Source organism: Cyclopterus lumpus, chromosome 10, assembly GCF_009769545.1.
Source record: "Cyclopterus lumpus isolate fCycLum1 chromosome 10, fCycLum1.pri, whole genome shotgun sequence".
NCBI classification, from domain to species: Eukaryota; Metazoa; Chordata; class Actinopteri; order Perciformes; family Cyclopteridae; genus Cyclopterus; species Cyclopterus lumpus.
Genome location: NC_046975.1, coordinates 24,226,394 through 24,240,946, shown reverse-complemented (window position 1 = coordinate 24,240,946; position 14,553 = coordinate 24,226,394). Strand labels below are relative to the sequence as shown.

Genomic DNA, 14,553 nt, shown 5'->3' with positions numbered 1-14,553 from the left:
GTTTGCAGACGATGTGGTGTTGTTAAAAAGTGGCGTATAGTGGAAAAGATTAAAAAGGGATTCAGAACTGGTCAAAATGAATGGAATTGTCTTAAAGTTCCTACATTTGAATCGAGAGTCTTTCTTTATAATTCAGGGTGAAATCATTTCAGGGTGCAGAGGTTAAGAATGTAAAATATGAGTTATTGTGCTATTTGTTCCTTGATTGCATGTCATATACTCGATGTGGAGCCCAATCACTGTAAAACTCATCAATGGAATTTAATCTTTTTTTTTAATGAAATGCATAGCACTAATAAAACAGGTTTATAAAAAGCTAACTGTCTCTTTATTACGTTTTGCATGAATCTGAAATATTATACGACTTTTTATAACTTTCTTACACTAACACACACTCAGTAACACATTCACACTCATACACTAACACACACTCACACACACAGACACTAACACACACACACACACATACTCACTAACACACACACACTCACTCACACACACAGACACACACACTTCAGACAACTTTTTTTTCAGAGCTCATTTTTCGGTTTTATTTTACAAAAAAACACAAAGAAAAAACGTCCTAAAAAAGCTCCATAAATCCATTAGATCACTTTGTTTGTTTGTTTGTTTGAGCTCAGGCCTGCTGACATGCTGCAGGACGACAACAACACACAGAGTAAACAACAACAAAAAAACACTTTACAAAAGTTTTACATGTGAAAGTTCAAACTTTGGATTTTAGACGTGACATTCGGTCAAAACTATTTATTGTTTTACAAAGAAAGCAAAACACTGAGAATTTGTTTAAACTCCCCCTGAGATCTTCTGATTCAACACGTATTGATCAGTGATCAACAACCTTTAGATGGTTCCTGCATTAAAACACAAAATAAGAACTGGTTGAACTGGTTTAACTTGGTTAACTGGTAGAACTGGTAGAACTGGTTAAACTGGTTAAACTGGTTGAACTTGGTTAACTGGTAGAACTGGTTGAACTGGTTAAACTGGTTGAACTTGGTTAACTGGTAGAACTGGTTGAACTGGTTAAACTGGTTGAACTTGGTTAACTGGTAGAACTGGTTGAACTGGTTGAACTGGTTAAACTGGTTGTACTTGGTTAACTGGTTGAACTGGTTAAACTGGTTAAACTGGTTGTACTCAATTGTTGTGTTTCATCCGTTAATCATTCAGCAGCAGTTAGGCTGAAGTTGGTTTCTGTTTCAGATTAAACAGAAACCGACTTCAGTGTGAAAAGACTTCAGGGGGATTTTTCCTTTGTCTTTGGTTCCTCAGATGTTCTGCGTAGTTTTACTGGTTCATCGTCCTGCTGGAGCGACTCCGGACAACCTTCTGGAACATCTCGTCTGGAGACAGAAACCGACAGTTAGAGACTCGACAGGTTCATCTTCTGCTTCAGGTTGTGCAACTAAAAGAAGAAGAAACTCACCGTCCCTGAAGCTCCTGGAGTCCGCCTGTGAGACCGATAATTATTATTATTATCATCATTATCACAATTATTAGTAATATATATGGAATTACTAGAATTAGACGGCCAAATCAAAATTATGCAGATCTAATTATTTGCAATGTTTTCTTTGTAAAACGTATTTCCATGTTTACAGAGGGACACAGGTCACGTGACGTAGACGACAGTTGTGGAAGCGTGTGCTTCATCAGCGGCTTCTCACCCTGTAGGAGGCCGCCGGTCTGAAGGCCGCCGCAGGTCCATCAGCCTGTTCTCGGTCCACCTTCGGAGCTGCAGAGACACAAAGACAACTTCTTACAGCTTCTGCTCTGAAAACAAGAGCGCCGAGAGAAGCGGAGAAGATTCACGACGAGCTGAAACTCTATGCAGACGATGTGACGTCATGGAAACACTAAAACTCTATGCAGACGATGTGACGTCATGGAAACACTAAAACTCTATGCAGACGATGTGACGTCATGGAAACACTAAAACTCTATGCAGACGATGTGACTTCATGGAAACATTGAAACTCTATGCAGACGATGTGACTTCATGGAAACACTGAAACTCTATGCAGACGATGTGACTTCATGGAGACACTGAAACTCTATGCAGACGATGTGACTTCATGGAAACACTGAAACTCTATGCAGACGATGTGACTTCATGGAAACACTGAAACTCTATGCAGACGATGTGACTTCATGGAAACACTGAAACTCTATGCAGACGATGTGACTTCATGGAAACACTGAAACTCTATGCAGACGATGTGACGTCATGGAAACACTGAAACTCTATGCAGACGATGTGACGTCATGGAAACACTGAAACTCTATGCAGACGATGTGACTTAATGGAAACACTGAAACTCTATGCAGACGATGTGACTTCATGGAAACACTGAAACTCTATGCAGACGATGTGACTTCATGAAGACACTGAAACTCTATGCAGACGATGTGACTTCATGGAAACACTGAAACTCTATGCAGACGATGTGACTTCATGGAAACACTGAAACTCTATGCAGACGATGTGACTTCATGGAAACACTGAAACTCTATGCAGACGATGTGACTTCATGGAAACACTGAAACTCTATGCAGACGATGTGACGTCATGGAAACACTGAAACTCTATGCAGACGATGTGACTTCATGGAAACACTGAAACTCTATGCAGACGATGTGACTTCATGGAAACATTGAAACTCTATGCAGACGATGTGACTTCATGGAAACACTGAAACTCTATGCAGACGATGTGACTTCATGGAAACACTGAAACTCTATGCAGACGATGTGACTTCATGGAGACACTGAAACTCTATGCAGACGATGTGACTTCATGGAAACACTGAAACTCTATGCAGACGATGTGACTTCATGGAAACACTGAAACTCTATGCAGACGATGTGACTTCATGGAAACACTGAAACTCTATGCAGACGATGTGACTTCATGGAAACACTGAAACTCTATGCAGACGATGTGACGTCATGGAAACACTGAAACTCTATGCAGACGATGTGACTTTATGGAAACACTGAAACTCTATGCAGACGATGTGACGTCATGGAAACACTGAAACTCTATGCAGAGGATGTGACGTCATGGAAACACTGAAACTCTATGCAGACGATGTGACGTCATGGAAACACTGAAACTCTATGCAGACGATGTGACGTCATGGAGACACTGAAACTCTATGCAGACGATGTGACGTCATGGAAACACTGAAACTCTATGCAGACGATGTGACGTCATGGAAACACTGAAACTCTATGCAGACGATGTGACGTCATGGAAACACTGAAACTCTATGCAGACGATGTGACTTCATGGAAACACTGAAGAAAAAGCTCTGTACAGTGAAAGTCTCGGCCAGTAGATCTGAAGGGCGAGCTGGACTTACGCAGAGGTCTGATCATGCTGTTGACAGCGTGGACAACTCCGTTGGTCGCCATCAGGTCTGCGTCAGCGACCGGGACTTTGTTGACATACACGGTGTAGTTACGCTGAAACACAAGAGAGCAGCTGTTATCAGCTCAGATCAGAGATAAATAATCAGAGAGGGATTGATGAGTGAGGACAGAGGACCGACCACGCCCAACTCCAGCTTCTCTCCCTGCAGAGGTTTGACTCTGGTGTGAGATCCCACTCCTCCGCTGACCAGCAGGCCCTCCCCCAGGTGGTACCGGAGCACAGCCGACAGCTCCTGACGGTTACCTGGAAACACACACACACACACACACACACACACACATGTGAGAACTTAAACTGACTGGAGATCTGTTGTTTGTTTTTCATCCTGAACTTCGACATCTGAGCAACCTGAATATTCACTTTTTTCAATATTAGTCAATAAAATGTTCAATAAAGTTGCTCTCCCTGAGCTTCATGCCCTTTTTCTCGCCTTAAAGGGTTTTTGGGGGAGTTGTTCCTGTTCTGATGTGCGGGTCAAAGGTCGGATTGTAAAGCCATCTGAGGAGAGTTTGGGATTTATAAAATATAACGTGTGAAAAAAAAAGAAATTTAGATATTTCAGTTATCTATACATAGTTAAATGTCAACACAAGTCAGAATCAGGTGTAATATTTTGGTGTTTTGTAAACAATATCTCTGTTGATGAGGTTCATGCCTATGTGTCTTCATTGAAGCTGCACAGACATTTTTAATAAGCCGGATCCGAACAGAAGGCCGTCTGAAGGCCCAAAGAAGGAGCCGTCGCTCCATAAACACCGAGCCGTCGCTCCATAAACACCGAGGCGTCGCTCCATAAACACCGAGCCGTCGCTCCATAAACACCGAGCCGTCGCTCCATAAACACCGAGGCGTCGCTCCATAAACACTGAGGCGTCGCTCCATAAACACCGAGGCGTCGCTCCATAAACACCGAGCCTTAACAGGACCACAGTCTTCATCACTCTTCGTCGCTCTGCACTCACGCATCAGCTGGTTGAGCTCGGCCCGAGGAAGAGCGTTGAAGGCGTCGTTGGTGGGAGCGAAGAAGGTCAGCGCCCCCTGCTGGTTCAAAAGCTCCGTCATGCCGCTGGTCTGGACGGCTCCGACCAGGAGGCTGAAACAGGAAGTAGGTGCGTTAGTTTGGGACACGACGTGATGTCACTTCATCTGATCTGAAGACCGCGTGACGTGGTGATGAGGTCCGAGGTCTGTAGCGTCCGGAGAGAGAGCGCTGATCACAGAACAGTTTGACCTATGAGCGTCTCCGAAAACAACACTGTTCATGGTTGTGTTCATGTTGGTGTGACCTGGTGTGTCCTGTGTCCTGGTGTGTCCTGGTGTGACCTGGTGTGACCTGGTGTGACCTGGTGTGACCTGGTGTGTCCTGGTGTGACCTGGTGTGTCCTGTGTCCTGGTGTGACCTGGTGTGACCTGGTGTGTCCTGGTGTGACCTGGTGTGTCCTGTATCCTGGTGTGTCCTGGTGTGTCCTGTATCCTGGTGTGACCTGGTGTGACCTGGTGTGTCCTGGTGTGACCTGGTGTGTCCTGTATCCTGGTGTGTCCTGGTGTGTCCTGTATCCTGGTGTGACCTGGTGTGTCCTGGTGTGACCTGGTGTGACCTGGTGTGTCCTGGTGTGTCCTGGTGTGTCCTGGTGTGACCTGGTGTGTCCTGGTGTGTCCTGGTGTGTCCTGGTGTGACCTGGTGTGACCTGGTGTGTCCTGGTGTGACCTGGTGTGTCCTGGTGTGACCTGGTGTGTCCTGGTGTGTCCTGGTGTGACCTGGTGTGACCTGGTGTGTCCTGGTGTGACCTGGTGTGTCCTGGTGTGACCTGGTGTGACCTGGTGTGTCCTGGTGTGACCTGGTGTGACCTGGTGTGACCTGGTGTCCTCCTGACCATCTGTCTCTGCAAAGTAACTACGTATTCCAACCTAATCTCAAGCTTCTAGTTCAGAATGAGCTCCAGCTTCCCTTGGTGGATCAGAACTCCTCCATGTGGTCTCACCTGAAGCGGTCGTCGGCCTTCAGGACGTCCATGACGGTTCCCATCGGCGGCGTGAGGACCTTGTCCACCGTGAACATGCTGGCGTAGCGTCCCATCTTATCGTGAGCGGCGATGCAGGCGTTCTCAATGCAAAGGTTCTATAAATGGATATATATATATATAATATTAAGATATCTATATCTATATCTATATATCTATATATAGATATATAGATATAGATATAAATCTTCTGTCCTTATGTTGGTCTGGAGCAAAGACAGAACTTCTGCTCACACTATATGTACTGTGTGTGTATATATATATATATATATATATATATATATATATATATATATATATATATATATATATATATATACATACATCAGATCCTCGAGGGCAGCCATTTTGCCATCACACACACACACTCACACACTCACACACCCAGACACACAGACACACACAAACAGACAGACACACACACAAACTCACTGACACACACACACACACACACACACAGCAGCCTACGTCTGATGTCTGGAAAGATTTAGCAGCCGTGGGAAGCAGGAAACTTCTTGTGGTCTGCAGAGTTCATTACTGAGCAGAAATGTGAGCCACCCACGAGTCCAGATCCTGAACCACGTGGAGACCAGCAGAGACCACCTCAAACCCCAGACCGATCAATAACTCTCATTTACAGATGTTCACACATCTTGTGTTTGTGGACAACATGAAGAGCTTCAGTCATCATGCTACACAATGTGGAGCATCACCTGTACAACCAGAAACCAGCAGAGCAACCTCGTCCGTACAACCAGAAACCAGCAGAGCAACCTCGTCCGTACAACCAGAAACCAGCAGAGCAACCTCGTCCGTACAACCAGAAACCAGAAGAGCAACCTCACCTGTACAACCAGAAACCAGAAGAGCAACCTCACCTGTACAACCAGAAACCAGAAGAGCAACCTCGTCCGTACAACCAGAAACCAGAAGAGCAACCTCACCTGTACAACCAGAAACCAGAAGAGCAACCTCACCTGTACAACCAGAAACCAGCAGATCTGGTGATGCTACAGTGGAGCCCTCTGCTCCGTGGCCCCTATTCTTCTGGTTGTCTCTCTGCAGTGATTCACATCACCACGAGATACTTTGGATGACTTCATCGCCACATGGGGGCGCAGTAACGAGGCTGCAGTGCGGGACTCGGCCATTTAAACATGTAGATAAAGTGTTACGTAACCTCTCAGACTCATCATTAGCTTAAATGATAAAAACCTCACAAATCAAACCAAAGTTGGTCATCAGAAAGACCCGGTTCAGGACCACTGATCTGACACGCTCAGAGGAACCGCTAAAGTCATTGAAACCACAACCGCAGTGACCTCATGAAATCATCGCTGGAGATGAAGAGACAATATTTGTTGCCAATGAAGACACACGAGCCACCCAACCCGCCCGGCAACAGACAACACAGTCAGCCTAAGTATCTGATGCTCTGACTGGGAGAATAGAAGCGAGTGAGTCAGCTGTTATTAATGTGGAAAAGTCTGAAGTCACCGTCTTTTTTTCCAGGAAATGAAAATCACAGGTTATAAAAAATGAAAGCGGGTTAGATTCCTCATGTCAGGAAGAGATGAACAAGCTGCTTCTTGTTCTGACATCAAACATGAAACGAGGGCATAATCCCATCCAGATCTGTGTCCATTTCCAACGAAGCTTCACCTGCAGGATCCAGGTCTACATCTGTGAATTCAGAGCTATGATACGAGTCCACAAAGACAGACCTGCTGTCCAACCAGACTTCTTTGGTTGGGTTGAACCGAACCCCGGAGCCTTGGTGGGTTTGTTTGGACAGGTGTTGAAAGCAGCAATCGGATTAAAGCAACCGGACCGAGACCTTGTTGAAGAGCTGGTCTCGGTCCGGTTGGTAACTGGTATGCCAAAGGTCTGTCACCCATTTTTCTACAATACCAGAAGAACCGTAGGTCCCAGATCAGGACCAGTAATCCTGATAATGGAGGTTGCATGAGAGTTATTGTTTGGTTGAGTTTTTTAACGTGGTCTTGAACCACCCATAAGACTCGTGGAGTTTCACTGGTTTTTGGTATGGGCTGGTTGGTGACATTCCTATTCAGTACCATTTGTTCGCGGTGAGAAGACCACGTGGTCTCGCTGCGTTGCGATTGGACCCTGAGACTCATCAGAGTTCTTACGTTTCTGTAGACGAACACTCGCAGCTTGAGGCCTCCCAGCGTCTCCAGCTCCTGACCGTGGTACAGAGACTTAGAGGACAGCTGCTCCTTCAGGATGTGGTTGGTCATCAGCTTCCTCAAGTCAGGCGTCATCGTCGTGTCACTTCCTGTGAGAAGACACCATTTTGAGGCATCAAACACGGCAGTGCTCATTAATACAGCAGTGATGCCCCTAGTGGACACCAGGGGAACAACATGTATTATCTCTATAATACAGCAGCTATGCCCCTAGTGGACACCAGGGAAATAACATGTATTATCTCTATAATACAGCAGCTATTCCCCTAGTGGACACCAGGAGAAGTACATGTATTATCTCATAATACCACTAGTGGACACCAGGGAAATAACATGTATTATCTCTATAATACAGCAGCTATGCCCCTAGTGGACACCTGGATAGGTACATGTATTATTTATAATACCACTAGTGGACACGAGAATTACATGTATTATCTCCAGTGGACATCTGGTGGGAAATAGTAAAAAAGTACAATTTAGAAGCCAGAGTTTTCGATTAAAAGGATTGAAACATGATTTATGTTGTAATGGATCAAACATGGTGGTTTGAATGGGTTTCTGAGTACTGAGTCTAGATAAGATAATTATTGTTATTAGTGCCGCTGCAGAGGGTAAAGTGCAAATAAGAGACGTAGTAAAAAGAAACGATCAAAACAAGTGTTATAAATAAGCAATAAAAACAAAGTAATAAAAAGCAGTGAAGAATCCACAATGACTGAATTATTATATCTACAGACTGAGTGTCTGTACTGAGGCCACAGGGGCTAATGAATGAACCTGACCGGCGACTCAGAGGTCAAAGGTCAGGAGCGTTACCTTTGAAGGCGTCGTCCAGTGGGGTCAGCATGGTCAGCGCCTCGGAGCCCGTCAGGTGGGAGGACAGCCCCGCCTCCACAAACAGCTTGGTCGCCGTGGCAACGGACGAATCCTCAGCAAGCTCTAGCAGAACTTTGGCTGAAAGAGAAGTGAATTAGTACTGCAAGTACTTATACTACGAAATACTACTGAATACAACTAGCTTTAACAGTGGATGTGTTGATTTGTACTGCAGTGCTTCTGTAGTTTGAGGTACTCTCAGTGTCAGTAGTATTAGTAGTATTAGCAGTATAGCAATATTGCAGTATTACAGGAGTATCAGTAGTACTGCAGTACTGCAGTAGTAGTACCTGAGTCCGGGATGAGCAGCTCGTTGATGTAGTGGATGACTCCGTTGGTCCCCAGCTGGTCTTTCTTGGTGACGATGGCCTTCCCGTTCAGGGTCATCTGGTCTCCGTCACAGCCCACCTCCAGCACGGTGCCCTGCAGGGTCTCCATCGGCGTCCCCGACACGATGGACTCGGCACACTGCATGTGATTCAGGATGTGGTAGTTCAGCAGGTCTGAGGGGGGGCGGGCAAGCACACAGGAGGACTGACATCAGGAGCAGGTTCATCAGGTTTATAGTGGGTCTAAAAAACCTCAAAGGCCACCAGTGGGAGCCAGCAGCTCACCTCTTAGAGCCACGGGGTCTCCCAGGATCCTGTTCAGGGTCTCCTGAGGAATCTTTTCGAAGGCATCGTTGGTGGGAGCGAAGATGGTGTACTGGCCGTCGGTCTCCAACATGGTGGTCAGACCTGCAGCCGCCATCGCCGTCTGGAGACGAGGAAAAGAGTTCAGGGGGTCAGCGGCTGACAACACCGTTCAGATCGATGGACCGGCGGACGGACTCACGCGCAGCGTCTCCAGGTCGTCGTCCACGTCGATGAGCATGTGCACGTTGTTGGAGACGGCGGTGATGACGCGGTCGACCACGTGCACGATGCCGTTGGTGGCGTGTTGGTCGGGTTTGATCAGACGAGCGCAGTTCACCGTCACGATCTGAGGAGGTGAAGAAGAGATGTTTAAACATATGGAGCATCATCATCATCATCATCATCATCATCATCATCATCACCATCATCATCACCATCATCATCATCATCATCACCATCATCACCATTATCACCATCATCATCAGCATCACCATCATCATCACCATCATCATCATCACCATCATCACCATCATCACCATCATCACCATCATCATCATCACCACCATCACCATCATCACCATCATCATCATCTTCATCATCATCACCATCATCATCATCATCACCATCATCACCATCATCACCATCATCACCATCATCATCATCACCACCATCACCATCATCACCATCATCATCATCTTCATCATCATCACCATCATCACCATCATCACCATCATCATCATCACCACCATCATCACCATCACCACCATCATCATCATCATCATCATCATCATCATCACCATCATCACCATCATCACCATCATCATCATCACCACCATCACCATCACCACCATCACCATCATCATCATCTTCATCATCATCACCACTCACCCCGTTGCTGTAGTGGTGGATGTGGACGTGGAAGTCCTGGTACATGGAGGCAAAGGAGGATCCGTGTCTCAGCTCCTCGGAGGTCAGCCGGCGGCTCACCATGTGATAATGAAGAGCGTTCAGCAGCTCGATGTTCACGTTGCTCACCAGAGCGTCCAGGATCTCCTGCAACAACAACAACAATAACAACAACAACACACTGTATCACAAAGGGGTGTCACATGAGGACAAAATCTCTTTGCTAGTGCATTGTGGGTAGTAAAACTGGTCCCTGTTTCATCAAACACAGGAGGAAATAGTGCTTTTGTTGGGGACTATTTCCAGCGGCGGATGAATCCACTGTGGGTGCAGCGGCAGGGCGGACTGACCGTCGGCAGGGCGGCCCACGCCTCGTTGCTCGGGGCGAAGAAGGTGAAGCTGCCCGGCCCTTCGATCTCCTCCTTCAGCTGCGCCCGCTCAGAGTACATCTGGGTGGTGGAGGCCCCCACCACGCCCAGCGTGTTGTAGATGTTCACCAGAGGCAGCGCTGCAGAGGAGACCACACCAACACTGAACTAGCAGGTCTCCCACAATGCAACTGTGCTGAGGGGAGGAGGTTCACAGCAGCACACAGAGATTCAGAATATACTTCCTGTATGCGACTGTGAACATGATTCATGTGTTCATCTGAGCTACAGATGCTGTGTGCGTGGTGTGTTTGGGGTCAGAGGTCAGAGGTCATACCAGCAGGACATCCCTTCTCTCCAGGGATCTTCTCATAACCAGGACAGCACTCATAGGTGATCATCCTGCAGAGGACACATGAGGACAAGTGAGGACTCATGAGGACACAAGAGGACACAAGTGAGGACACAAGAGGACACGTGAGGACAAGTGAGGACACAAGTGAGGACACAAGAGGACATGTGAGGACACAAGAGGACACAAGTGAGGACACAAGAGGACACAAGTGAGGACACAAGAGGACACAAGTGAGGACACAAGAGGACATGTGAGGACACAAGAGGACATGTGAGGACACAAGAGGACACAAGTGAGGACACAAGAGGACATGTGAGGACAAGTGAGGACACAAGTGAGGACACAAGAGGACATGTGAGGACACAAGAGGACACAAGTGAGGACACAAGAGGACACAAGTGAGGACACAAGAGGACACAAGTGAGGACACAAGAGGACACAAGTGAGGACACAAGAGGACATGTGAGGACACGTGAGGACACAAGAGGACACTTCTATCAACCTGTCCACGTCCTCTCCATCCTTCCTCTACTTTCTTCTTCTACTTCACTGAGCTTCCATCACAGAAACGTGTTCTGCAGGTTTCAGCCTCAGGAGGAAAAGGAACTCCTCCATAAAGCTCTGCGTTCCACCTGAGAACCTCGTAACCTTGCTGTAATATTCCTGCTTCGGCAGACACATAAATTCCTGTCTGAGTGTAATGATGCTCATAAAGTCATGCGCACAATAACAGCCTGTGAGAAGAGTTTCCATGAGTTCATAAACAAAGAGCGTCCAGTTTACATGAGCGCGCACGCTGTTTATTCATCCAGAGGAAACGTTGTTTAGAGACTCTGAACCTGGACGGGAACAGATCACATCTGAGCCTCTGGACCGGGAGCCGTGTGTTTATTTAATTGCCTGTTTGGTTTCCGTCATCACGGAGCCGCTCGCGTCAGAATCACTAACTCCTGATTGGTCCAACGGTTTCCCCCAGCAGCCAATAATATCTCTTGTTCGGGGACGTGTCAGTGATGTTATCTGTTGATGATTTACGGACTGAACAACAACAGCTGATATGGAGATTTATAAAAAGGTCAGATATCAACTTTATGGACGATGAAACCGTTGAAGGTGAGACAGCCGTAACCACGGGAACTGTACACGACAACGACGACGGCGGGCAGCTCCAGCTCCAATGAATGCTTGGAAGACGTAAAATTGCTGAATTAATTTAGTCTCTGGAGAAACAAGCGTTTCCCAGTTCAGGGTTTCGGGAGGATTCCTCACATGCCGGCTGCAACGGAGCGTGGAAGCATGACTTCCTGGAGAGATTTCCATAATAAATGCTTCTCAGCCGTCTGGGCTCATAAAGCTCATTTCCTCAGAGAGAAGAAGAATCCAGACCAGACCCCTGATGGGGGACCCACAGCCAGCGCCAGGAAAAACACTAAACCCACCAGGAGCTCCTCACTTCCTGACCACTACAAAATAAAATGTCCCAGAGCCTCGCAGAAGACCGGCTGGTTAACTACATAATGAGTTTAAATAAATATCCCGTCTCCTCATATCTGATATCTTCAGCAGGAAACGCCGCACACGGCGGAGCTGCAGGCCGAGCTCACGGAACGCTCTCTGTTTTCTTTGTGTCTGAAAACTGGAGGATAACAAAGACGATCGGCCGGTTTGAATATTAAATATAATGATTCACATGAAGTCAAACTTTACCAGGAAACCCTCAAAGTAAAACCGGACTGAAGTCTCCTTTAAAATCAAGAATCACATTTAAAATTCTTCTCCTCACCTACAAAGCCTTGATTGGTGATGCACCATCATATCTTTAGGAGCTTGTAGTACCATATTGCCCCACTAGAGAGCTGCTCACTAAATGTGGGGCTACTTGTGATTCCTAGAGTCCTAAAAAGTAGGATGAGAGCCAGAGCCTTCAGTTATCAAGCTCCTCTTTTATGGAACCAGCTTCCACTTTCAGTCCGGGAGGCAGACACAGTCACCTCATTCAAGAATAGACTTAAGACTTTCCTCTTTAATAGTACTTATAGTTAGGGCTGAATCAGGTTTGCCCTGGTCCAGCCCCTTGATATGCTGCTATAGGCTTATAGGCTGCTGGGGGATGTTTTAGGATACACTGAGCACCTCTCTCCTCTTCTCTCTCTCCTTATGGATGAATTTACATCTCTCCATTGCACCTTACTAACTCTGCTTCCTCCCCGGAGTCGTTGTGACTTCACGTCTCATAGGGTCCATTGGACCTGGAGGTGTCTGATGCTGGTGAGCCGGCCTCCCATTGGCCCTGCTGATGCCCCGCCCCCCCTCCTCTCTACCTCCTTCTGTTTCATGGATTGGAGTTCCATTCATACATTGTCATATTCATGTAATGTGTTTATGTAACTCTGTAACTCTGTTCATCTGGCCACATGACATCTATTCATCTGTCCATCCGGGGAGAGGGATCCTCCTCTGTTGCTCTCCTGAAGGTTTCTTCTCTTTTTTCCCCTGAAAGGTTTTTTCTATTATTTGGGAGTTTTTCCTGATCCGTTGTGAGGTCAAAGGTCAGGGATGTCGTATGTGTACAGATTGTAAAGCCCTCTGAGGGGAGTTTGTGATTTGTGATATTGGGCTATACAAAATAAACTGAACTAAATTGAATTAGTCATGGCCTCTCTCCCGACCCTCCACCCGCTACTCCTGCATGTCATCAACTCCTCCCTGTCTACTGGCTCCGCCCCCCTCGCTCTCAAACTCACCTCAGTTACACCGATCCTCGAAAAACCTGGCCTGGATCCTGACATCCTCAACAACTGCTGACCCATCTCCAGAACACTTGAACTCACCGCTGCCAACCAACTCAAAGCCCACCTGGACTCCGACCACCTGTTCCTTGTTTGTCTTTACCATTTAAAGTGCCTTGAGTACGTTCTGATCAATAACTATCATCTACATACAGATATAGAGTAATGAACATCCAGATCACTAATATCAGGTTTATTACTCCTCTATATCTGTAGATGATAGTTATTGATCAGATATTAGTGATCTGGATGTTAAATACAGCTCCTTTAATGAAGTAAAATGTAAATTCTGGAGACAGAAGAAGGCAAGAACTCCTCCAACACACCGGCAGTAAAATGTAAACAGATGGGGATCAGCTACTGGTGTGTGTGTGAGCGTGTGTGAGCGTGTGTGTGTGTGTGTGTGTGTGTGTGTGTGTGTGTGTGTGTGTGTGAGCGTGTGTGTGTGTGTGTGTGTGTGCGTGTGTGTTAGCACACACACACACACACTGGACTGATTATCAAACCAGATGGAAACTTGACTCCCGTTCGGTCTCCACATAAACAAAGATGGACGCCGTGAATTTCTGACAAAACAAACAGAGCGAGGTCGAAGCTGCTCGAGGGAAACGTTCCAGAAACATCCAGCGGAGAAAAACACGACTTCACCTTCAGCCTGTCAGTCAAACTGGGGGCAGAGAAATATGACCTCCACTGAGGTATTGTGTTACTGTAGAGAGACAGACAGGCAGACAGGGAGAGACAGACAGACAGGCAGACAGGGAGAGACAGACAGACAGAGAGAGAGAGAGACAGAGAGACAGACAGACAGACAGGGAGAGACAGACAGACAGACAGACAGACAGACAGGGAGAGACAGAGAGACAGACAGACAGACAGGGAGAGACAGACAGACAGACAGGTAAGACAGAGAGAGAGAGGCAGAGAGAC

At 46.7% G+C, this 14,553-nt stretch overlaps 1 protein-coding gene across 1 annotated transcript in view; it reads right to left on the bottom strand.

Annotated features, from left to right (window-relative positions):
* Window positions 1–255: 255 nt before the first annotated feature.
* The window catches only part of tgfbi (transforming growth factor, beta-induced), a 19,948-nt gene continuing 5,650 nt past the window's right edge, over window positions 256–14,553 (bottom strand). Inside the window, exons 3-17 of the mRNA XM_034543759.1 lie at window positions 10,817–10,881; window positions 10,462–10,619; window positions 10,094–10,258; window positions 9,405–9,551; window positions 9,185–9,326; window positions 8,861–9,073; window positions 8,511–8,648; window positions 7,635–7,780; window positions 5,443–5,579; window positions 4,423–4,553; window positions 3,579–3,703; window positions 3,390–3,492; window positions 1,692–1,759; window positions 1,451–1,475; window positions 256–1,367 (exon numbers count right to left, since the gene is read on the bottom strand). Of these exons, the coding sequence (XP_034399650.1) occupies window positions 1,312–1,367; window positions 1,451–1,475; window positions 1,692–1,759; window positions 3,390–3,492; window positions 3,579–3,703; window positions 4,423–4,553; window positions 5,443–5,579; window positions 7,635–7,780; window positions 8,511–8,648; window positions 8,861–9,073; window positions 9,185–9,326; window positions 9,405–9,551; window positions 10,094–10,258; window positions 10,462–10,619; window positions 10,817–10,881 (1,819 nt within the window). The 3' untranslated portion in view covers window positions 256–1,311. The remainder of the gene's footprint in view (window positions 1,368–1,450; window positions 1,476–1,691; window positions 1,760–3,389; window positions 3,493–3,578; window positions 3,704–4,422; window positions 4,554–5,442; window positions 5,580–7,634; window positions 7,781–8,510; window positions 8,649–8,860; window positions 9,074–9,184; window positions 9,327–9,404; window positions 9,552–10,093; window positions 10,259–10,461; window positions 10,620–10,816; window positions 10,882–14,553) is intronic.